At 32.7% G+C, this 22,534-nt stretch overlaps 3 protein-coding genes across 3 annotated transcripts; 1 reads left to right on the top strand and 2 right to left on the bottom strand.

The window, feature by feature from the left end:
* The first annotated feature begins 4,739 nt into the window (after nucleotides 1-4,739).
* LOC113857451 (protein RER1A-like) lies at nucleotides 4,740-7,095 on the top strand. The gene is made up of 3 exons (XM_027489369.1): nucleotides 4,740-5,223; nucleotides 6,298-6,478; nucleotides 6,616-7,095. Exons 1-3 carry the CDS (start codon nucleotides 4,883-4,885, stop codon nucleotides 6,670-6,672), a joined length of 579 nt encoding a protein of 192 aa, XP_027345170.1. The 5' UTR covers nucleotides 4,740-4,882; the 3' UTR covers nucleotides 6,673-7,095.
* Nucleotides 7,096-8,952: 1,857 nt separating this feature from the next.
* Nucleotides 8,953-11,362, bottom strand: LOC113857450 (cysteine proteinase COT44-like). The gene is made up of 4 exons (XM_027489368.1): nucleotides 10,871-11,362; nucleotides 9,750-9,985; nucleotides 9,495-9,635; nucleotides 8,953-9,401 (listed from the first exon to the last, which is right to left on the bottom strand). The coding sequence occupies exons 1-4, from the start codon at nucleotides 11,316-11,318 to the stop codon at nucleotides 9,123-9,125; spliced, it is 1,104 nt and encodes a 367-aa protein (XP_027345169.1). The 5' UTR covers nucleotides 11,319-11,362; the 3' UTR covers nucleotides 8,953-9,122.
* A 3,913-nt stretch (nucleotides 11,363-15,275) lies between these two features.
* Nucleotides 15,276-18,798, bottom strand: LOC113858169 (probable beta-1,4-xylosyltransferase IRX14). The gene is made up of 3 exons (XM_027490668.1): nucleotides 18,050-18,798; nucleotides 17,197-17,742; nucleotides 15,276-15,474 (listed from the first exon to the last, which is right to left on the bottom strand). The coding sequence occupies exons 1-3, from the start codon at nucleotides 18,796-18,798 to the stop codon at nucleotides 15,276-15,278; spliced, it is 1,494 nt and encodes a 497-aa protein (XP_027346469.1).
* Between the last annotated feature and the right edge of the window lie 3,736 nt (nucleotides 18,799-22,534).

The raw sequence follows: 22,534 nt of genomic DNA on the forward strand, positions 1-22,534 counted from the left end.
CGTTCCATCTATTTGCAAAAATCTGCTAAACATATCTTAGTTTGCTCGTGATAACAATGTATTTTTTGAATTTTATCCTGACACATGCTGTGTTAAATGTCAGGACACTAAACAACATATTTTGCATGGACATCTACAGAATGGATTGTATGCTTTTGACAATGTTTTTGTTCAACCTAAAGATATTTCAAGCAATATGTGTAACACTGTTTCTTTACAAACAAATGTTGGTCCTCTTTCAGTGTATTGTCATAAATATCAATTGTATAGAACTTGACATGCTCGTTTAGATCATGCTAATTACAAAATTGTTCAAGATGTTCTCTATAAATTTAATATTGTTGTTTCTAAAACTTCTACATTTTTAGTTTGTAAGGCATGTTGTTTTGGTAAATCTCATAAACAACCTTTCTCTAGTTCTACTTTTATTTGTGATACTCCTCTTCAACTTATTTATTCTGACATTTGGGGCCCAACACCTGTACCATCTTCTACAGGAAGCAGGTATTACATTCATTTTATTGATGCATTTTCTAATTTTACATGAATTTATCCTATTACTAATAAATCACAGGCCTTACAATGCTTTATTTACTTTAAAAATATGATTGAAAACCAATTAAACCGAAAAATTAAATGTCTTCAAACAGATGATGGTAAGGAATATCTTGCCTTTTCTAAACTTTTTTAAGAAAATGGTATTATACATAGAATCAGTTGCCCTTATACTCATGAGCAGAATGGCTCAGCTGAGAAGAATCATCGACACATCATTGAGATGAGACTATCCTCACTGGCTCATGCTTCTATGCCTTTAAACTTTTGGGGTGAGGCTTTTCAATCTGTTGTATATATCATTAATAGGCTCTCTACACTTGTTTTAGACTTCAAATCTCCTCTTGAAGTTTTGTTTAACAAGCAACACGAATACAATAATTTGAAAGTTTTTGGTTGTGCATGTCATCCTTACCTATGACCTTATAATAAACATAAATTAAGTTTTCGATCTGAAGAATGTGTTTTCATATGATATAAGCCCTCTTACAAAGGATACATGTGTCTTTCGTCAACTGGACAACTTTTCATTTGTAGACATGTTGATTTTGATGAGATAATTTTTCCATTTGAGACCAACACTAAGTTTTCCAAGAACAATCAGTTTTGCAACGCTGAATATATTTCATCTTCACCACCATTTATCCTTACTGTTACTGTTCCTCTTGATGCTTCACACCAATAACATGTTGCACCATAAACTACTGCACCAAACATTAAATATAATCCAATTCCTATACCACTCATTCCCTTTATTGCTGATACATCTCAGACAACTTCCCCTCCTTCACTTATTCTTGCTCCACAATCTCCACTACCTCCTCCTAATACCACTAATACTCATCTTATGAAAACTAGAGCCAAATCTGGAATATATAAACCAAAATCCTTTGCTGTGACAACCAACAGTTCCACCCACGACCATCTTTATGAACCCAAAACTGTCTAGGAAGCTCTCACTATACCTCATTGGAAGAAGGCCATGCAAGATGAGTATGCAGCATTACTGAAGAATAACACATGGAACCTTACGACGCTACCTGTAGGATGACATTGGATTGGATGTAGATGAATTTTTAAGGTGAAAACTCACTTTGTTGGTTCTTTTAATCGATACAAAGCTAGGCTTGTAGCCCGAGGCTTTCACCAAAGAGATGGTTTTGATTTTTCAGAGAGCTTTGGCTCGATTGTAAAGCCTACTACTATCAAAATAGTTCTTTCTATTGCAATTTTAAAAAGCTGAAATTTAAGACAAATTGACGTCGCAAATGCCTTTTTGAATGACGACTTATATGAGGACATATATATGGATCAACCTCTGATATTCATTCAAGGCAAGTCTACCCTTGTTTGTAAATTACAAAAGTCACTCTATGGCCTCAAACAGGCCCTTGGAGCTTGGTTTGAAAAGTTGCTTCAATGTCTCACCTTCTTGGGTTTTACATATGCAAAAAGTGATCCCTGCTTATTTTTCAGATTTCACAATGATCTCATCATTTGTCGGTTCTCTTCCAGTGCTATTGAAAGTCTTATTCAACATCTCCAATCTCAGTTTCCTATTTGAGATCTTGGCTATCCACATTACTTCCTTGGTATTCAGGTTAATCTCCAAACTGATGGCTCACTCATTTTGTCTCAAACAAAATATATCACTAATCTTCTTAGGAAAACTAATATGCTCAATGCCAAAAGTGTTCGCTCACCTATGTCTGTTGATTTGCAACTAAGTACTACAAAAGGCATTAAAATTGAAAATCCTTCCGTGTATAGGTCTATTGTGGGTAGCCTATAGTATATTACCATTACCAGACCTGAGATTTCTTATTTTGTAAATAAAGTGTGTCAATTCATGCAAACCCCTCGAGAACCCCATTAGCAATCAATAAAACGAATTCTTCGATATCTATGTGGTACTTCAACTTATGGAATTACTTTAACCAAATCACCATAGTTTCATGTCACTGCATTTTGTGACGCAAACTGGGGCAAGGATGTCAATTACAGGAAGTGAACCACAAGTTTTGTGTTTTTCTTGGCACTAATCCTATATCTTGGTCTTCAAGAAAGCAACATGTTGTCTCTCAAAACAGTACAGAGGCCGAATACAGAAGTCTTGTTGCTGTTACTGCAGAGTTAACTTGGTTAATGAATCTATTGTTTGAATTACGAATTTCATTGCAAACCCAGCCTCTTATCTACTGTGATAACTTGAGTGCAATCCTTCTTACACATAATCCTATATTGCATTCCAAGACAAAACACTTTGAACTCGATCTCCATTTTGTCAGAGATAAAGTCCAGAAAAAGAGCTTAGTGTCCATCATATTCCATCAGTAGACCAAATAGCAGATGTCCTTACTAAGCCATTACCTTATCCAGCTTTCACACTTTGTCGGAAGAAACTCAAGCTTCATCATTACTTCCCCATGAGTTTGAGGGAGGGTGTAAGAGAGAACTCTATCACTTAAGTTTCTCTCTTTTATGTACATACAGTTACATAATCATCTTCCGTTAATTTTAGTTACTATGCTTATTCTCTCTTTATATATATTTCTTTTCTTTGTATCTTATATACAATATTCATTCAATATACTTAGTATTCATTTATAATTCTTTCCATCTCTATCATATATCTCTCTCTTCTATTGGTACTCTAATTCCTTTATATGGCGATAAAAATTTTGCTGGCCAATGACAAATTTGGTGCCTATGTGATCATGTTTCGTGTCACACAGTAAAACATATTATTTTAAGATTAATTTTAACACACATTATAGTTATATTTAACCGTTTAAATTTGATTTTATTTATTTTAAAACAAAAAGGCTCTTAACTACGAGGAAATATTGTCCAACGGCCTTTAACTCCAAATTCAGAATCAAAAGATAAAAATTGGCTTTCCTAACTTGAAGGTAACTAAATGATATATAATAACTGCCTAGCTACATTTTTAAACAAAGAAAAACATATATTCTAAACTATAGTAACAAACTGAATTCTCAGTTGTCAATTATACAAAACGATAAATATTAAATAATACAGGCTTAATTATATTTTTAGTCAAGTTAACACAATTTGTTATAAGTAGGATGATATTATATATAATCTCAGTTGTCAATTATCGTATATCAATATAAATTTAATAATTATAATTGTTCTATGTATTATAAAACAGCGTATAATTTATTTATTTTTTAATATTATCCGTCAAATTCCTGAAAGATTGTTATTTTTCTTATATTATAATATACTTAAGGAACAATACAAAAAAGGGATAGGAGTGTGTATACAAATTCATTTAAAAACACGTATAGCTTACTCTTGTTCACGATTTTTTTTAGTTAACAAACGAATAAAAAAAACTAAATAAATTAACCAAAAATAAAAAATATATAGAGGACAGTGTAAATTAACAAGGAGATGTATCTCTTCGTCACAAAAAAAGAAGTGACGAAGAAAGAAGTAGATAAGGAGAAATATCTTTTTGTGACAAAAAAAGTAGACATTGAATTATTAAAGTTAACAAAGCTTCACGAAAACTTGAGAAAGGGACAGAGAAGATGAAGTGTATGTCTTGAAGCTTTAGCAGAAGAAAATACTTTTTTTGTAAAATAAATAAAGAAAACTTATTTTTTCATTAATTCTTCCTTCTATTTTCTTTTTTGCAATATACTTATTTCCGCTTCATGCATCCTTAAATTGGAATTATTGTCTTAATCATTTTTATTTTTTTATGTATGATAAAGTCATACTTTAAAACTTTCATGTTATTGCTACAACTTTGATCTTAGATTTAATTATCTTTTCAATTTTACTTTAATTATGTGTGATTTTGATTTGCTTATTTCTAGTAACTTTCATTTTCTCTCCAGGGTTCCTACTTTTTAAAATTAAGTTGCTTATTCCAAATGATATAAAAAAAAGTAATTATGTTTTTAAAAATTAGATTAACACTGACTTTGAACAATTAAGATGCTATAAATAAATAAAAAGTATATCTAAACTAAGTTTTTTAGTTTTGTTAAATCCAACCTTAATATTAAGTTTAAGTATCTAAAAATAGTAATTTTTATTATAAAACAAAACATTATTATACTCGTATATCTCTAATATAAAAATTAAATTTCTTAATAAAAAATAACTAATTTTACATATTTAAACTATATTTTGAAGACTTGGTGCACAGGACCGAGACCAAGAAATGGGTTTAATCGGGTTCGCAATAAAAACCGAGCGCAGAGCGCAATAAATAAAACCGAAAAATTGTTTAAACGAGCAGACCGAGAGATTCTGTTTCTGTGTTCGAGGCCGCGAGTGGGTCCCACCGATGGACACGGACGGAGTATCACCGACGGCGGCGATATCGCGGTGGAAGTTCGCGCTGTCGCAGCAGTACCAGCACCTACTAGACAAAGCGACGCCGCACGTGGGACGGCGGTGGTTGGGGTTCGTGGTGGTGGCGCTTATGTACGCGCTGCGTGTGTACTTCGTGCAAGGCTTCTACATCGTATCTTACGGCCTCGGCATTTACATCCTTAACCTTCTTATAGGGTTCCTTTCCCCTCAGGTGGACCCTGAGATTCTCGATTCCGAGGGCCCCACTCTCCCCACCACCACTTCCGATGAGTTTCGCCCCTTCGTTCGCCGCCTCCCAGAGTTCAAGTTCTGGTACCTTCTCTTTTCTTCTCCTTTTTCAATTTTTCAATTCTGATTCGTGTTGCTCCAATTGAGTTTCTAGGTTAGTAATTGCTTCATCGATCCCCAAATGGATCTTCTTCGGCTTTACTTTGACCTGGCGATTCTGATAATCCACGGTTACCAGAGAGCCCAAATTCAAACCCTAATTTCATGGAGTATTATTCTTTTGGAAATTATAGCACAACATAGGTTTCGTGTTTGTTTTTGTCTCTAGCTGAAGAGCTTCACGTGATCCTAACCAAGTCAGCTCAGGTCAATAACACTGAACCGCTCCTCGTGATCTCTCACATCGCATCTTTTGGGGTAATTCAGTGCCAATAATCATCCAAAGAAAGAATTTTGCAAATTAAATGAAAATAAATAGATGTGATTGAATTCCCGTGCCTTTCAAATTCTTTGGAATTCTGTATACAAGTACTACATAATCTGTTAGTTTTAGTTTCAGAGCATAATATGGGAAACATTAATATTGTGTTCTGTTGGACTTGTTATTTGTTAGGCTACGGATGTTGTGTTATTTGCAATGTTATATGTTCTGTAAAAGAATCTGAAAGAGGTTGTAATTATGTATGAAACTATAAGGATAGCTATGTGACATGGGCGATTAGATTTGATCTGTCAGTTCTATACTGACAAAAATCTGGATTTTCATTCCCAGAAATTATCAATTGTTCAAAATGACACACTTCAAATTAGCTTTACATTGTTTCTGTGACAATAATGAGTTCTGAAAAGATGTCTTGATGGAAAGTATGTTTTTGTGACAATTATGTTTTTCGTACGAGGTTTTTATGCTTGTTGTCAACGTTTCTTTCCTTTTGTGCTTACTTTGCTACTTTGAAAATGTTGTATTCAAACCTGTTTGTCATTTTAGAACATTAAAAGTGCTATTTGAATGTTCTTCTCTTTGGGTTTTGTGCTTGTGAGTTGTAGAAGTTCACTGTTGAAATAGGAAAGATGGTATATCTTCATGCTTTCACCGTTAGGATTTTGATATGCAGATGTTGCTCCTACTGAACCTGCTTAAGTTTTATTTGTGGACAGGTACTCGATTACAAAGGCATTTTGCATTGCATTTGTGATGACTTTCTTCGGTGCGTTTGATGTTCCAGTGTTCTGGCCAATACTCCTCTTCTACTGGGTGGTCCTATTCACGCTTACTATGAGGAGACAGTTATCTCACATGATTAAATACAAATATGTACCGTTCTCATTTGGAAAGCAGGTAAATTTAAATTTTCCTTAATGCAAAATTGTTGTCATAGATGTTGCATGGCTTTTTGTACATAAATAGGCGCTTTTAACATGATTACTTCATTGTTGCTATTGATAAAACTTTGGTTTTGTTTATTTTACTTTTAGCGTTACGATGGAAAGAGAGCACCAACAGAAAGCAGCACAAGCCTTTCGGAGGATTGAAATTTTCAAGGCATAATGAACTTTATTTGCTTCATTTAGGTCACAGATCCACGCTGTCTTTTGACAGCTGGTGCAATCTGAGTATGTGATGGCGTCTGAAGAATGTTTCTTTGAGATACAGTCTGGGTAACTGGATGTTCAGTTCCCAGTTGACCAATTGTTTAGACTTTGGACGTGTTGGATGATTTTATGCTCTCTAGTAAATCAGCTTTTTAGGGAAATATTGGGGGTGGTTCTGAGGGCTCTTTCTTTTCCTTAATTCCTTTCCCTCTATTTTGTATTCCTATATAATGGACAATGCCTCTTATTCCTGAATTCTTATTTCATTGTCAAATAAGGAGAATTTTAGATAGTTTGTGTAGAATGAAATTCTCTTCATTATTTGCAATGCGGTTATCGATCTCTCTCTCTCATTTAAACTTTTAACCAATGTCAATTGTAGGAACTCCATTTTCTAGCAATAAACCTACGTAATATGGTGAGATTGTGCTAGGGTTCAAAATTACCAGTTCCTTCAATCTCTCTTAAAACAAAGCACTGTGCACATTGACATTTTCTTTCGGCCAGACACCATGCACATTGGCTCAGAGGAAGAGTGTGCTGGGTTCGAAATTTTCAGTTCTTATTGGTCAATCGTTTATCTTTGTGTAACTAAAAAGCCCAAATATCCCAAAAGCTCATAGGTGTTGTTATTCTGGTGAGAACAGGGGACAGGTTTGATTCCCCGTATGGCACCTTACATTAGGAAAAAAAAGGTCAACTACAGGCATCAACTCTCCTCCATAATTACGAACGGACAACAAATCAAATGGGAAGTTCGAACCCCATGCATAAGGAGAGTACATTTTTCACGGAATGGGGAACCCCTTTACCTAGTTGAGCCAATGATTTCAAGTTCATACGGAGGCTTCGAGCTAAAGCAAACACATCATTTGCTTGGAGCCGATATTTTCAGTTCCCCCCCCCGCCCTAAAAATACTTTTAAAAAGCTGTTTAAAAATAAACACACACTCGTGTCGTCAATGTACCTATGTACAAAGGGTTTGTGCACAGGTGATAAGCTACAAGACGAAATCACCAACAAAAGGTAACTCGTAATCTCAAATCCAACGCAATTCAACTTTAGCATCTTTGCCAAGGCAGTGCATAGTTATCCCACAAGTACCCTTCATTGCTGGAGATTATCAAGTTGTCCGTGACTCCATGTAGATCACACACACATCACTGACACAAAATGTCGTTGCTGCAATCGACATGACACTGAATCTTCCTTTTCTTGTATCTGGTTCCACTCTCTTTAAGCTTGTAACGATATGTATCATTTACTGGCTGCGTCTGTCAGCAACTAACTCTCTGCGCATGGGACCAGCGTTTGATCCAAAATTCCAATCAATACACTTAATTCACCTGTGTGCCACTCAATACACTCTTTGTACAGATTTCTTATTCGTGATTGCTTTTGCCAGACAGCTACAGCAACGTTTGATGACAATATACTCTATTACCATCACACCACATTTTTTAATTCAGTCTTTTTTTGCAGTATTACATCTTCTTTGTTAATGATTAGTCTTCGGTTTTTTGTTGTACTTTCTACGACGTTTATTAGCAAAACCTTTATACATTATACATTTAGAATCTGTTTGGCTAAAAATAATTTTTCTTTTTACACAAATTATGAGGTGTATTCTTTTCTTCGAACATTTATAACTTTGTGTGGAACGGAGTTTAAAGACACGCTTGACATGAAGACAAATATGCTCTCAGTACTATGAGGGAAGAGGACCTCAACGGTAAAATTTTTTTAAAAGGTAGCAACTTATAAGTGCAACATGTAAGGGCTAAAAGCTTACATCTTCCCTATATTTCGGCTGAACTTTTAAATGATTTTGTTAACCTTAAACTGAGTTTAAAAATATAATTTTTTATTAAAAAAATTCATTTCATTGAAGTTATAAAATACAATAAATATATATTTATAATGAAATATTACTATTGATTCTTTAAGTTCAACTCTAATAATTGAGGTTAACATTTTTAATTTTTAAACAGCGAATAAGCAATTAGAAGGCAGAGCCATGATTTTTCCAACTTCAAAGTGCTTTTGGTATCTAGCATGGACCATGAGGTGCTGATTAAAAGAATTAATAGTGAACTGTATTGAAGAACAGAGGTGAAAGGTATTGGCAAAACAGACAAAATCTATATCAGACATAAAACTAGCATATTGATATCATTAAGGATTTCCGATCAAACATTCAAATAGAAAAACAATGAGTGAAGACTTGCGCAAATTGAATTCAGCTTCAGTTTTCACGTGAAGAAATTTATATACAAAAATAGTCCAACAGGCACATCTAATAACCATATCTAAGATAATAGAAACATCAATTTGTTGCAATTTTAGCTCTTGTTCCACTTTCTTGTTCCAATGTAATGATGGAGCTATTTCAAGCACTGCTAACATACACCTCATGGCTTTCATAAACTGAATTAGGAACTGCAGAATTTTGTTCATTTTTGACTGGGTAGGAAGCCTCCATTGCAATTCCACACTTACCCGCGGAGGTATTCATCATGTTTCGCTGTATCTTGAAGTAACCATCTTCACCCCAGTCACTGCCCCATGAATTCCTCACTAACCAATAATCCACACCATTTTCAGAGCCATATCCAATAACAACCACGCCATGATCCAAGTCTTTCCCACATTTACCGGTAAATATACCCTGAAGAAAACAAAAAATATAAGTTATGGGATATGGTGCAATAACTAATCTCAAATCAAAATTAATGTAGAACTCATTACGTGAAAAACTCACCGATTTATAGAGCTGTAAAGCCCTTCCAGAGGCTTCAATAGCCACGCTCACGGGTTGATGAGCTACAGCTTTCTTTAGAGCTTTCTCGTCATAGGGTGGAACATCTTCATACCCATCAATTTTCACAATCCTTGCATTTTTCTGTAGTTATACAAACCCTCAAATCATTAGAAACAAAATCAATTATTAAATTTAAAATACAAGGTAAGCTTAATTTTTTTTAATATTTTCATTTTGAAATATTAGTATACTCACCTTTGTTGTATTACAAATGCCATCAACACCGTAGTATGGATAATCTTTGTCTGTGTCTATTCCACCATTTTCGATGATAAATTGGAAAGCGTAGTCCATGAGACCCCCGTTGCACCCTTTATTGTAAGTTCTGTCACAGTCTAGAAGTTCTTGTTCTGATAATGACAACAGCTTTCCCGTGACTATCTTGTTTATTGCTTCAACTGTCGCCACAGTTGAGAACGCCCAACAACTTCCTGTTACATTAATAGATGGAAATAAATAAATAGAATCTATCCATCCAATTTTAACATAAAAATTCAACTCTATTTTAATCAAATCAAATCTATCACCATAATCTGCCAATTTTTAATTGAAAAATGTTCAAAAAAAGTAAATTCCAATGTCATGACACTGTAAATAATTAAATATATTTTTTTAGTCTTTCAAAAGAATTCTCAAACACTCGTCAAATATTATATCAAGTCAATTAAAATATCAATTTTTTAAATGTATTTCTAACTATTAAAGGTAAAATCTTAAATGTAATAATTTTTACTAAAAATGAAATCTATCATTGAATTTAATATATTTAATATAATAATGTTAAATACTATAATTTTTAATATAAATTTATTATTTATTAATTTTTATGAAATATTTAGAATATAAACATAAAAAAATTCATTCATCCGTGCACAATATACTAAAATATTGTTCTTTTATTGTATTTTAATATATACTTTTTTTTAAATAACACATGCCACTTTTTACTATTTTGTTATATTTTCAATTTAGATTTTTTAAATCTAATTATACATCTCCCTTTTCAGTCTCATTATTTTTTATTTTTTTTTAATTGTTTATATTCTATCTAAATTTTAAAAGCAAATGAATGCAATCAAATGAGTTATTTGTATTTAAAAAATCCAGTAAAATTTTAAAAATTGAAGTATTTTACTTTCAAAATAGTTAAAAAATCCAATCTTATAGCCAAACGTGTCTCGTTGTATTAACAAACAATGTTTATTAGAGAAAAGCTGTTATGTTAAATTTAGAACAAGTCCTTGTCGGAGAAGTAACTTACCCAGTAACCTTAGCAAAAACAAAAACGGAAGAAATATAATAAGAAACAAACTTACCACAATTTCCTTGATCTTTGATAGGAGTGATTGCACCTTTCAACCGCCAATCTACGTGCTTCGGCAACCTATCACCTGCATTGTAAGTATATCGGTGACCGGTGATCTTGGTTTTCATGACCCTTCTCTTAGCATCACTTCTGGTGCCCAAATTCATGACACGATATTCTTCGTTAGTCATATCAGCAAACTTGTTCAAACCAAGTTTATATGTGTGATTTTGAGCATTGTGTTCTTCTATAAATTCCAAGTTATTCTTAAAAACTCGAAACCTTTTATCCTTCTCGCCTAACCCATTATATATTTTTTGGTGTTTCACCAACCACTCTTCGTACAAGGCCATCACCTTCTCTTCGTGAGTGTGGTTGATGATGGACATGTCCATTGCCAATGACATGGTGAAGGAAAAGAAGAGCCAGGTGAATGTTATTATGGGCATGAATGCCATGGTTAGGATTGAACAAGTTCAGTTTGGAAGAAAACAACGTTGGTGAAGAGAGGAATGGGAGTATGTGAGTTTATATAGAGGAAAGAATATTGTTTAATATTCGAAGAAGATTGATAAAAATAAATAACTTTGGGCAAGTGGTGAAATCATTTCCCAGGGAAAAGTAACGTAATTAAAGAGAACTGCCACACCACGTGGCCTCTCAGTGGATGATAAATAATTGGAATATTTAATTATAGAAATCACCTTCGAAGTATTATGTTAGTTCATTCAAAACATAACGCATGGAATAGCATAATAATATATGTTATTATTAATATTATTTTTGTTTCAAAATATCTTATTTTAAAAAATATTATTATGTTTTATAACTTTTACAAAACTAATCAATTATAATTTTTTAATTTAATTTTATCTCTTATCATTTGATGTTACTTTTAAAATTATTGTTGAAATGATACACGTGAACATTATACGAGTTTTATGTGTTGCAAATAACAGACTATGTATATTCTATGGCAGAAGTTAACAGATTTCTTCGAGAAGAAGGATTTGGTTTACTTGGGAGTGAATCCACCTCAAGCTTGAAGAGGAAATAAGAAAGCCTTTAGTATACCTTTTAGATGTCCACTTAGGAATTTACGGCTTTAATAGAAGAAAATAGAAGCCTTTTTAGCTTTGCTGAAATCAAGTTGCATCTGACAAAGGGTGGCATGGAATTGGATCACAACTTGCAAGCACTTGGCTAGTCAGTCATTCATGGGCATGCCTCCCCTTATCTTTATATTAAATAATTGAAATATTTTATTTGGAACAATATCATTTAAATATTTGTAACGGCAAAACCCTTACCTTGAACCTTCAATTTCCAGTACTGGCTTCGTTCACTGAATCCGTTTTACAATAGTCTTTGAAAACAGTGCCGCCTAGCTTCAACCCCAACATCACTGGAATAATTCTGTTATTTATTTCATTGAAACATTTCCAAAGGTAAAATTCTTTTAAATTATTTAAGTTTTATTTTATTAATCTTATATTGCTCTTGTAATAATATACTTTTTTTATTATTATTTAAGTAACTTTCAAGTCCGATTCTGTAACTCTGAAAAATTATATTGAATGAATTTAATAAATTATTTCATATTTTTATATATTACTAGTGCTTATTTTATTTTTAAATTTTTTTGTTAGCTCTCGTAATATCTTATTAAGTAATGGTTGCTTCATTAAGCAATTGTACTATTAAGCTATCCACGTTAATTAGTTTCTAATGCATATTCTTGAAAAGCATTAATTGATAATTTTAAAAAAGTCGTTACACATTCTGTTGAAAATGTCCTTATAAATGTTATAAAAGTTGATATTGATTAAAGAATTTAAAGTATGCTTTTTTTATTTATTTAAAAGCATACAAATATATTTCTTTTTAGAATATTTAATGTATTTGAACATAAGCTTTAACAAATAAAATTATTATTTATTCATTATTTAGAGTAAGAGTGTTTAAATTGACATGTTTAAATTTTAAAACTTAAACTCAGTATATTTTAAGGGTGAATTTAAGTTATATTTTGAATTGTTTCAATTCAACTTAATGTCTTTTATTCTTTTAAATTTTATATTTTTAAATAATAATAATAATAATAATAGTTCAAGACTTAATAAATAAAATTTTATATTACATTATATTTATATTGATATTATTTATTTTAAACTATATATTATAAAATATATTATCATTTTAATTTTATACTTCATGTTAACTAAAAATAATGTTAATCTCATTATATGTAGTCAATGAATTGGATTTACCCAATCTTATTCTAAATATTGTCGAGTTTTGATCATGTTGATTTGAGTATATGAAAATAAAATCCTATCAAAATTTTTGGCCAGATAAAAACAAAGATAAGTCTGTTACATCCTTTCCTACATGCCCTGCCATCATAGACTACTGCTTAGTAATATCTAAATGTTATTTCTAGATAATTGCTTACAAATACATTTATATTAAAATATATTTTTAAATATAAAATTCAAATAAGATAAAAAAAAAACATAAATTATTCCTAAACTTACTGAATAACCAATCAAGATCTTCAGCATTTAATTGACTGCAAGAATTATGATTATTTAAAATGTTTCTTATTTAAGTATAATTTTTTAAAATAAAAAACCTACCATCTCATTATTACAATATCCCAGTTTAATTTTGAATTATAGAAATCAGCTCCCTAAACACAGAAATAGGAACTATTTCATTCTAACCCTTAAAAAATAGTTCAATGAGTCATGGGAACTTGAACTTCAAACTGCATAAAAAGGAAAAATTGTGGTCAGGCCAGCATATAATGACCTTTTTGTATCTGCTGCCATGCTAAACAACCTAGAATCTTCATGTCATGTGCTATGGTGTTAAACGAAAGTTTGATTAATGTAAAGCTTGATATATAGAGATAATGATAATTATATAAAATATACATGAAATTAAAAGAAAGTAGAATGGCCATTTCTAAATCACAGTTTGGGAGATGATATTAACGTGGAAAGAAATCATATTTGATTTAACTAATATAAATATTCATCATTAGAAAAACAAAGAAGATCAGCCTTTTCATTTATAATGTTTGAATTTAGTTTTTTTAATAACTTATGTTGAAAAGAAAATATATAATTTATTTGTAAGGAAAAAGGTTAAAAATGTTTTAGATTTAAAATTCGACAAATTGATTATGATATTTTCTTTGATACATTGAATACTAATATATTTTTTATAATTGTTTCACATATTTACATAATTATTATTCTATAAAGTTTTGCATTATTATTAATTGATTGTAAGACAAGGATAAGTTAAAAACAAATTGAAATTGAAAAGGGATAATGATTGTGATTATATTTAACAAATATAACATGTTAAAAAAAGAATCTTGTTTTTTTTTTTTTTAAAGCTTACGTTAAAAAGAGAAAACATAATTTATTTGTAAAGAAAAAAAATTTACAATGTTTTTTTTATTAAATATTCAATAAATTGACTATGATGTTTTCTTTGATACTTTAAATACTAATAATGTTTCATGATATGTATGTGTATATATATATATATATATATATATATATATTATTCCATAAAGTTTCGCATTAGTATTTAATTGATTGTCAGACGAGGATAAGTTAAAAATAAATTGAAATTGTCAAGGGATAGTAATTGTGATTATATTAAGGAAATAGAATATGTTAAAAAAATAAATTAAATGTTGTTATTTTGAATACAGAATGATCAATCGCATCCTGATTCCCAGTTGTATGAAATGACCTATAAAACGAAATCTTACATTAAAAAGGTGTTTGGATGCCTAGTTGATAAACCAACGCAAGGAACAGAATAATTATTCCACTTGACATTTGTTTTCAATTTCATGGATACTATGTGACTATGTAAGGCTGCTGTGTAGATCATGATTCATGAACATCGGAATTTTTTTGTTCGAAGTAATGAAATCTACCCGTAGGGGCAAAACAAGAGGAGTAAAAAAAGAGATGAAAAGAAAAAAAAGAAAGAAAGAAAGGACAAATGCATGCATATTATATTGCTATTGTGAATTTGTATTACATTGAAGAAAAATTATGCAAGCTTCCTCCAATGAAGCAAATGCTGCAGAAAAAAATTGACATTGTCTTTCTGGCAACGGAATATATATATATATATATCAACCCCCAACAAAAATGAGAAAAAAATCAATGTAAAAAAAAAAAGGGTGAAATCAGACTGGAATGCACATATGCTGTCCACCTTAGAAGTTATCCCAATGTATGGATCCATTAAGAATATGAGCTTCATTTGTTCAATTCAGATTATTGTCAACGAGGACCGGCAGTCTCGTATACACAAGGCAGTATATTTCTAAAATGCACTTATTAACATCTCAGATTTGTACAGAACGTGTTTAGACTTGCTCACCTATTTTCGGTGTCATACTTTCTTTTACTTTGAGTGTGTCTGGATCTAGATGTTTTACCCTTTGTAGAATGTTTGCTCGTTTGTTCTTGTGTGCCAATTAGCACTTTTCCATTGATTGAGAGCACAGGAGGTGCATCTGGCCATGGAGTGCGTTTTGCCGGAACCGTGATGTCTAGAGGACGGTCAATTGTCCATCTGCATGAAATTACATTATATGGTAAGGGATATGCTCATATGCTCAGAAAACGTGTTAATAAATATTATGCTTAATGTTCTGAGAAGATATAAAACCGTGTTATATTTGCTGGATGACAAAAACCATTTACAAGCACAGAAATCTGACTGCTATGAGCCCTGAAAATAAGATGCTTTAAAGATGGAATGATGTTCAGCATTAGCATCTTAACGAAATAAATTTCATGACTTTCAGAGAAAGTTTAAGGTAAGAGAAAAAAATAAAAAGAAGTCACAAAATTTTAGAAATGACTTCAGTTGCGGAGGGAATTAGCTTGTAGAAACAATGTAAGAAAGAAAGAGATTCCACACTCACGCGTTTGAAATATGACTTCAGTTTCTGAGTTAAAGTGGCTGGTAGGGACTTTGGAAGCCAGAAGAAACAATAATCAAAGAAATCAAGTAACAAAAAGCAAGGTCACGAAACTCATTAACAGAGTTATATATATGCTCCTTGAATTCAAGGGTTGCTAGACATTTCTCAGGCAATGCACTGGCAAGCACAAGTTCTGGTAGTAGGATCCAAGATCCTTCTCTCAAAACATCACAAAAATCACTTGCTGTTCACTTTTTATTTGTATTCAATTAGCACAAGAATTTTACAATAGATGATATCAGGCTGCTCTCTGTGACACAACACAAATAATCATGCAGAGATCCTAAGCCCAACGTTCATACCCAAACCAAACATCCATAAGTCATAGACAAGCAATCTGATTGAAGTGCTCCATTTCTGTCTTTAGTTTATGATGAATTGATGGTAAGCTAAAACTCCAATTAAAAAATGGTCATTGCTCAAAAAATGCTCTCTCTCAAATACAAAAGCTTCATGGGCCATTAATGGATAGGAAAAAAAAGGTGAAATAGAAATAACTGTACGGTAATGATGAAAGGTTTGTGAGATGTGTCTACATAACCGATCTACAATTCTGTTAAAGGATAGTTACAATTAATTTACTGTTAAGTCAGTGATATTGATTTAAGATGTAATATAAAGGACTCAAATGAATCCTCATTCTTTGCAATTTAGAGCTAGTAAAGGAAAGAACAAAAATATTTATCTTGAGGTAAAAGGGAAAGAGATTGTGGGGTGGGTGTGAGTTTTTTCCAATCAGCAAGACTGTATCACTAGATGATCAGAAAATGTAATAATATCATATGTCCACCATAATTCAGCCCAAGCAGTAATTCTCTATCCGCAAGGTCCTGTATGGTTCAGTCTAACCTATATTATATTAGTTAGTGCTTCAAAAGAACTACTTAAACAGGAAAACTATGAACCATCCTGGCAATCGAAGAACCCGTGGTAACCAGTAGTCAATGGAAATAATGATACCATGTTAATTATAATTACAGAAACAACATGTATATCCTGGTTTACAATAGTACTAAGAACAACCAAATCTCTCAAATATATTATAAACTGCTAAGCACTCCAATTTTCAAACATTGGCATTTGCGGCACCAGGCTTCTAGCTTTCATCTGTGCCACAGATACATGTTTTCCACGATATTCCATGAGGTTTTCCACAATGATAATAAAAAAAATGCACATGTATGACCAAGGGAATCAGAAAAGCTTTTGTGCTTTTTTTGTACTTGTCAAGAAATATATTCTAAGGGTAACTTTAATAGTAAGACATAAGTGAGCACTATTTTATAAGTCAAGAGAAAGGGACTCACTGAGCAGGAAATTTGCTGTCTGAGCGAGCTTCAACCCGCAGCCACCAAAGCATAACATGGCGTCCACAACTCCCAAGTGGTTCTACCACATAAGTGTCTCTGAGCAGAGACAATGGACTCTCTACTTCACCATCCCCATCCAATGCTTCAAAATCTTTAATCCAGTCAGGCTTGTCGTCAAGATCCTTCCAAAGCAACCTGGAATTCAACACAAACCCAGCCCATTCTAACTTTCTGGGAAGCACGGGAGCCAGGTCATCTATGTAAACTGCATTTCTTCCTTTGTATTGTAACGAATTAAAGGTATGCCACCCAACCAAATTATTGGTAACATTACAAGCAGGACCCTGCACAGGCATGGGTGGGTCCTCCTCCTCAAAGTGTAAGGATGACGATTCATCCCTGTGAGCCGAATGAACAAGAATTCCAACTGAAACTGCACCCATCCATTTCACACTTTGAATTTCATCAAACAGCTCCATGCTATGCATATTGCTATCATCTGCAAACATCACAATTCCATCCAGTTTCTCTTGTCTCACAATTCTGTTCCACATCCGCCACATGTTAAATTAGCAAAACATTTTACTTCACAACAACAAACTAAATCTTCAAACCATGCAAGAATGTTGACCAGGTTGCAAATGATAAGGGGAAAACACACACCAAATATTTTTCACTGTACCTTGCATAATGAACAAGTTACTCTAATGAAGTACTAACGAACACGGTATTGTAATTGCTTGGATTTGGTTTGAAGTATAGTAATTATTTCTTATGCGCCAATTGGCGGGAAAACAGGACTTCCGAAATTGAAAAAACGATAAACACGAAGGAAAACAAAAATGCTGACCTCAAAGCATGAAGCCGCATCCGAGTCTCCAATTTATGCCTAGCGTCCCACGAAATCGGCATCCGGTGAATGAATCCAACGTGGATGGTTCTGAGCCCTGACTTGGCAACAATGGAAGCAGTTTCATTGGTGACTCTTCCGGCCTCCACCACGATCCACACCACATCATATGGCACAAGCATCAGCGAGTGCATAACGCCGGTCAAATGAAGCTTCTGGAACGTTCGATCGTAGGTCGGGGTGACTGCAATCACTGTCCTACGGTTCTTCACTCCGAACAGCGCTCTCTGCTCTTTTTGAACTCTCTCAATTATCCTGTGAGCCTTTATCACCTCCTCCGGTTTCGGATGCGGCCACGGTCGAATCGGGATCCATTGGCGCCCCACGACCACGCGGCTGCCGGTTGAATCACCGGCTACGGCAGTTCTGTTCGCTGGATTCTCGAGGTTCTTGATCGGATTCGCGGCAAGGGAGGAATACACGATGAGTGGACGGGAGATTTCGCCGCCGCGGAACGGAATGGGGTAGAGGTTGGTGGAGGAAGCTGAGAAGAGGAACAAGAAGACGAGGCGAGAGAAGCGGAAACCAAGGAGTAGGCTGATGAGGCAGAACACAGCATGGAGTAGAAGCCAGAAAGTTGAGGTCGGCGAATTGCCGGAGTCTTCGCCGGAGGAGTCCAACGTGGACGGTCCTCTGGAGCTGTTGCTACGGCGGTTAAGGTAGCTCTGCTGCAACGCTGAGAACTTCATTCTCTCCCCCTCCCTCTCTCTCTAAATGAAAGAGAGAGAAAGTGAAAACAGTAGAACTCAGTGACAGAGGTTCTTTGTGTTAAATATTGAGTTGCTTTGAAGCTTGATTGACGCCAGGTTGAAGACTGCAATGAATGGTGACGCTCTTTGTTTAAATGTTTTATTATTCACTTTTTATTTTCCCGGGTTTATGGGTTAATCTTCTTTTGTTCTAAAAGCTTTTTTGTGAAATATTGTACTCTTGCGATTATTCAGTGCGTGTGTACAAATAAAGTCATCGTTCTACACTTCTCCCCGCCTTGTGGCAAGTCTTACTTTTCTCTACCATATCGTCTTTCTATTTCTTATTAATTATTAATTATGCAGTTAATATTTATTAAATATTTTGAATAATTTTTTTATGAATAATGTTAGGAACGGATTAAAAACCATAATAAATATATAATAATTTTTAATAAATACTTTTTTAAAGATTTAACTAGTATGAAGAAGTTTTTTTTTTATTGAAGTTATATTTTATTTCAATACTTTTATAAAAATAATTAATTAATTAATTTATCAATACCAATAAAAATAATTATATATTATAAATTTATAATTCAGTTTAAAAATACTTGTAGCAATAATGATTTATTTATCTTGTGAAATTTGCACGAGCAATCTCATTAATTATATATTTTTAAATAATTAAAAAGAGACACTATTAAAAATAATGAAAAAAATAAATAAAAAAAAGTGCATAGTTTTACTCTTTCTAATTAGTTACAAATGCACTGTTAACAAGACTTAACCTTTGTAAGGTAAATTGGTGATTTATAGATTAGATGAATAATAATTATTTTAACTAGTATAACATTGTATATGATAATAAATTACATGTAGTAAATTTTAATATAATAATAACATTTAATATTATCAATGCATTAAATGATATTGAAGTTTTCAGTATTTAATAAAAGCTTATTTCTATGATATCTGAAAAATAGTCATTTAATTATACGATAGAAGAACTAAGAAATATATTTAATTATTAAATAGTTGTTTAAGGTGGTGACACAAAAACTAATCAAAATATTTAATTATCTTGTTTTTATTAAAAATATTGTGAGATTTTCTATTATATCTATTTGAGAAATTTTTTATACAGTAAATGGATTGAGAGAAGAGATAGAAAATGAGTTTCAAATAATAATTATCTGAAGAGTAAAATTGGAAGAAACAAATTACATTTACCTTGAAATTGTAAAGTGATTATGATTTTGAAAAAAAAAAATTGGTAAAAGAGATTTTTTTTGGGAGTATTTTATTCTTATTAAAAGTATTATTAAATTTTTTTTATCATATGCATTTTGGAATTTTTTTATTCAGAAAATAAATAGAGAGAAAATAGAAAATGGGTTTTTTTACTTAAAAAATATTTTATTAAATTAGACTTTCTTGAAAATTATTTCTCTATTTGGAACTTTTTTACCACGTCTTGTCACACATGTATGCATAAATATCAGCAAAAAGAGCAAGAATTAATTATATTTTAAAAAAACTGGGTACTGTTGAAAAAAAAAAAAAAAGGAATGTCATGTGTCTCTATTTGAATAACTCTCGACTTTGCAGCGGCCATAGGAGTATCATCTCATATGTAGTGATACTTGTGCAGATTGTGATACGTGGTAATTAGGGTATCAGGCATTGCCACCTCGTTTTTTCCTTCCCCCTTCTTCCTCCATTTTCACCTCCAGAAAAGCTTTTACCTCCTCCTTATTTGAGTAAATTTGCTTGATATTTTTTCTTGGTAGGCATCACAAGGTTTTACATTATAATATGGTATAAAAGGAAAACACTTTGACATAGTTTGTAAATTGGTATTAGATAAATGTTCCAATATATGATTCCATGGGATAGCTTCACTATATGCAAAATTGCAAGCTAAGCAAACAAAATCAGAACCGTTAACATTGTGTGTCTTCTGAGATTTTGTGCTTAAAATGAATACTCTCCCAACTTGTTCAGCTATGCCAATTGTCCTTTTGGTAGAATTTTATTAAATGAGACATTTGTCATAATACATTTCAAGATAGCAAAGATCATTTATCAATTAGGCATTGCTCTGGTACCTTGATAAATGGAAGTGTTTAGGTTACCTTCTTGATTTATCGTAGGCACTTAAACTAGAAATTACTGCACTAGCCCATTCAAAGATCTGTACTCCCACACACCAAAGCTTTTATCTTTATGTCTGATACTTTCCATGGTTAGCATTAACCAAATTCCCCTATGCCACAAATTGTTGCAATCTTGCCTTTAAAGACTATCGCATTACGACCTTTAAGTCATTGTGGGCTCTATTCCACATCATCATGCCATCATTGCAAAACTTGTGAGCCTCCCTCGACCTTGATGGACGTGTTGTTAGTATGGTCACTAGTTCATGTGAGTCATGTATTTTGATGTTTCAGTTGGTGGTTAGTGAAGGGCGATGGTGGGGGAAAGTTTGTTATGGTGGAAGTATGTAGTTATGTGGTGTAGCAACTGGTTCGTTGGAGGACGACGTAAATGACAACCACACATTGGTGTTCAAGAGCGACACTGGCAACACAAGGAGTAATATGTTTGACCGTACAATTGTGTGGACACCTGAGGATTAATTCCAACAGCTGACAATGACTATCTTTATGCCATATTTAAGCAAAAATGAATGTTTCAATCTCATAATAAAAAAAGCCTTAAAGTCATGGAATTCTCCTTTAGATCTTGACGACATATTGTCCTTCAAGACAATTTTAAAGGTATGATTGATACTGGTAGAAATGCACTTGAAAATGGTATTATGTGTGAGGTGATGACATACTGGGTTCATTGTCATGGTGGCAAACGGGTGAGGATCTGAGTTGTGGTGTTGGGCAACTCGTGTGAGATGGTGGCTTACTGGCTACTCATATATAATTAACAGCTATATGAAATGATTTTATTTAAATACATGTTATTAATTTATTAGGTTGTAATAGAAAGGTATACAAACTAGTCAAATTTAAAGGTCACCAAGGAAATTCTCTTATCAATTGTTGACCTTGAAATTAAGAAACATACAACACACTTAGCAGAGCAATGACTCTATCCAATGTAGTGTACCATATATGGACACATAAAATGTAATGTCATTTGGGGAAGTTATTGAAATAAGCTGGATATTAATGAAAGAAGAAAAATTGGCCAAATCATAAGTGAAGCGATCAGTAGCTTTTGTATCAAGAAGCCACTGTTAGGATGTTTTACTTGTGGAGGATAAAGTTACATTTGTAGCCGCTGAAGTTTGCACATAACTTGAAGAATGAATGGAGGATGTAGAATCTTTACCAAAATGCTGAAGAAAGGCAAGAATGCCTTAGTACTAACTTGGAGTGAAAGTTACACCTGAATTATAGTGATTATTTTGATTTAATAAGTCAGTATTATTTGTAGTATTCTCGAAGTTAGTTGCAATATTGGTTGCTCGAACACTTCTAGGTTTGTTATTAAGGGAAAACTATGCTTGTAGTAACATATATCAACAATGTGGTTGTTTCTGCCGTAGTAAATGCAGAGACAATTTGAATAGTTTTGTCCTCTTCCTAATCCAAATCTGCATCTTCCTCTACCAAAATCACCTTTCCTAGTAGACTTTGGGTAGAGGGCTGATCTTGAGCAACAATAATAAATACCTTAGAATCATTAGAATTGACATCAACTATTGACCCATAAT

This window comes from Abrus precatorius, unplaced genomic scaffold, assembly GCF_003935025.1.
Source record: "Abrus precatorius isolate BTA unplaced genomic scaffold, Abrus_2018 Scaffold2, whole genome shotgun sequence".
Taxonomy (NCBI): Eukaryota; Viridiplantae; Streptophyta; class Magnoliopsida; order Fabales; family Fabaceae; genus Abrus; species Abrus precatorius.

Bases quoted from the DNA above. Each gene is read 5' to 3' on its own strand.
- LOC113857451 (XM_027489369.1), top strand. From the start codon at position 4,883: ATGGACACGGACGGAGTATCACCGACGGCGGCGATATCGCGGTGGAAG. The intron at 5,224-6,297 runs GTACCTTCTCTT...ATTTGTGGACAG, and splicing joins CTCCCAGAGTTCAAGTTCTG to GTACTCGATTACAAAGGCAT. The intron at 6,479-6,615 runs GTAAATTTAAAT...TTTTACTTTTAG, and splicing joins CGTTCTCATTTGGAAAGCAG to CGTTACGATGGAAAGAGAGC.
- LOC113857450 (XM_027489368.1), bottom strand. From the start codon at position 11,318: ATGGCATTCATGCCCATAATAACATTCACCTGGCTCTTCTTTTCCTTC. The intron at 9,986-10,870 runs GTAAGTTTGTTT...TTAATGTAACAG, and splicing joins CAAAGATCAAGGAAATTGTG to GAAGTTGTTGGGCGTTCTCA. The intron at 9,402-9,494 runs GTGAGTTTTTCA...TGTTTTCTTCAG, and splicing joins CTTTACAGCTCTATAAATCG to GGTATATTTACCGGTAAATG.
- LOC113858169 (XM_027490668.1), bottom strand. From the start codon at position 18,798: ATGAAGTTCTCAGCGTTGCAGCAGAGCTACCTTAACCGCCGTAGCAAC. The intron at 17,743-18,049 runs GTCAGCATTTTT...GATGTGGAACAG, and splicing joins ATGCGGCTTCATGCTTTGAG to AATTGTGAGACAAGAGAAAC. The intron at 15,475-17,196 runs GTGAGTCCCTTT...AATTTCATGCAG, and splicing joins GACAGCAAATTTCCTGCTCA to ATGGACAATTGACCGTCCTC.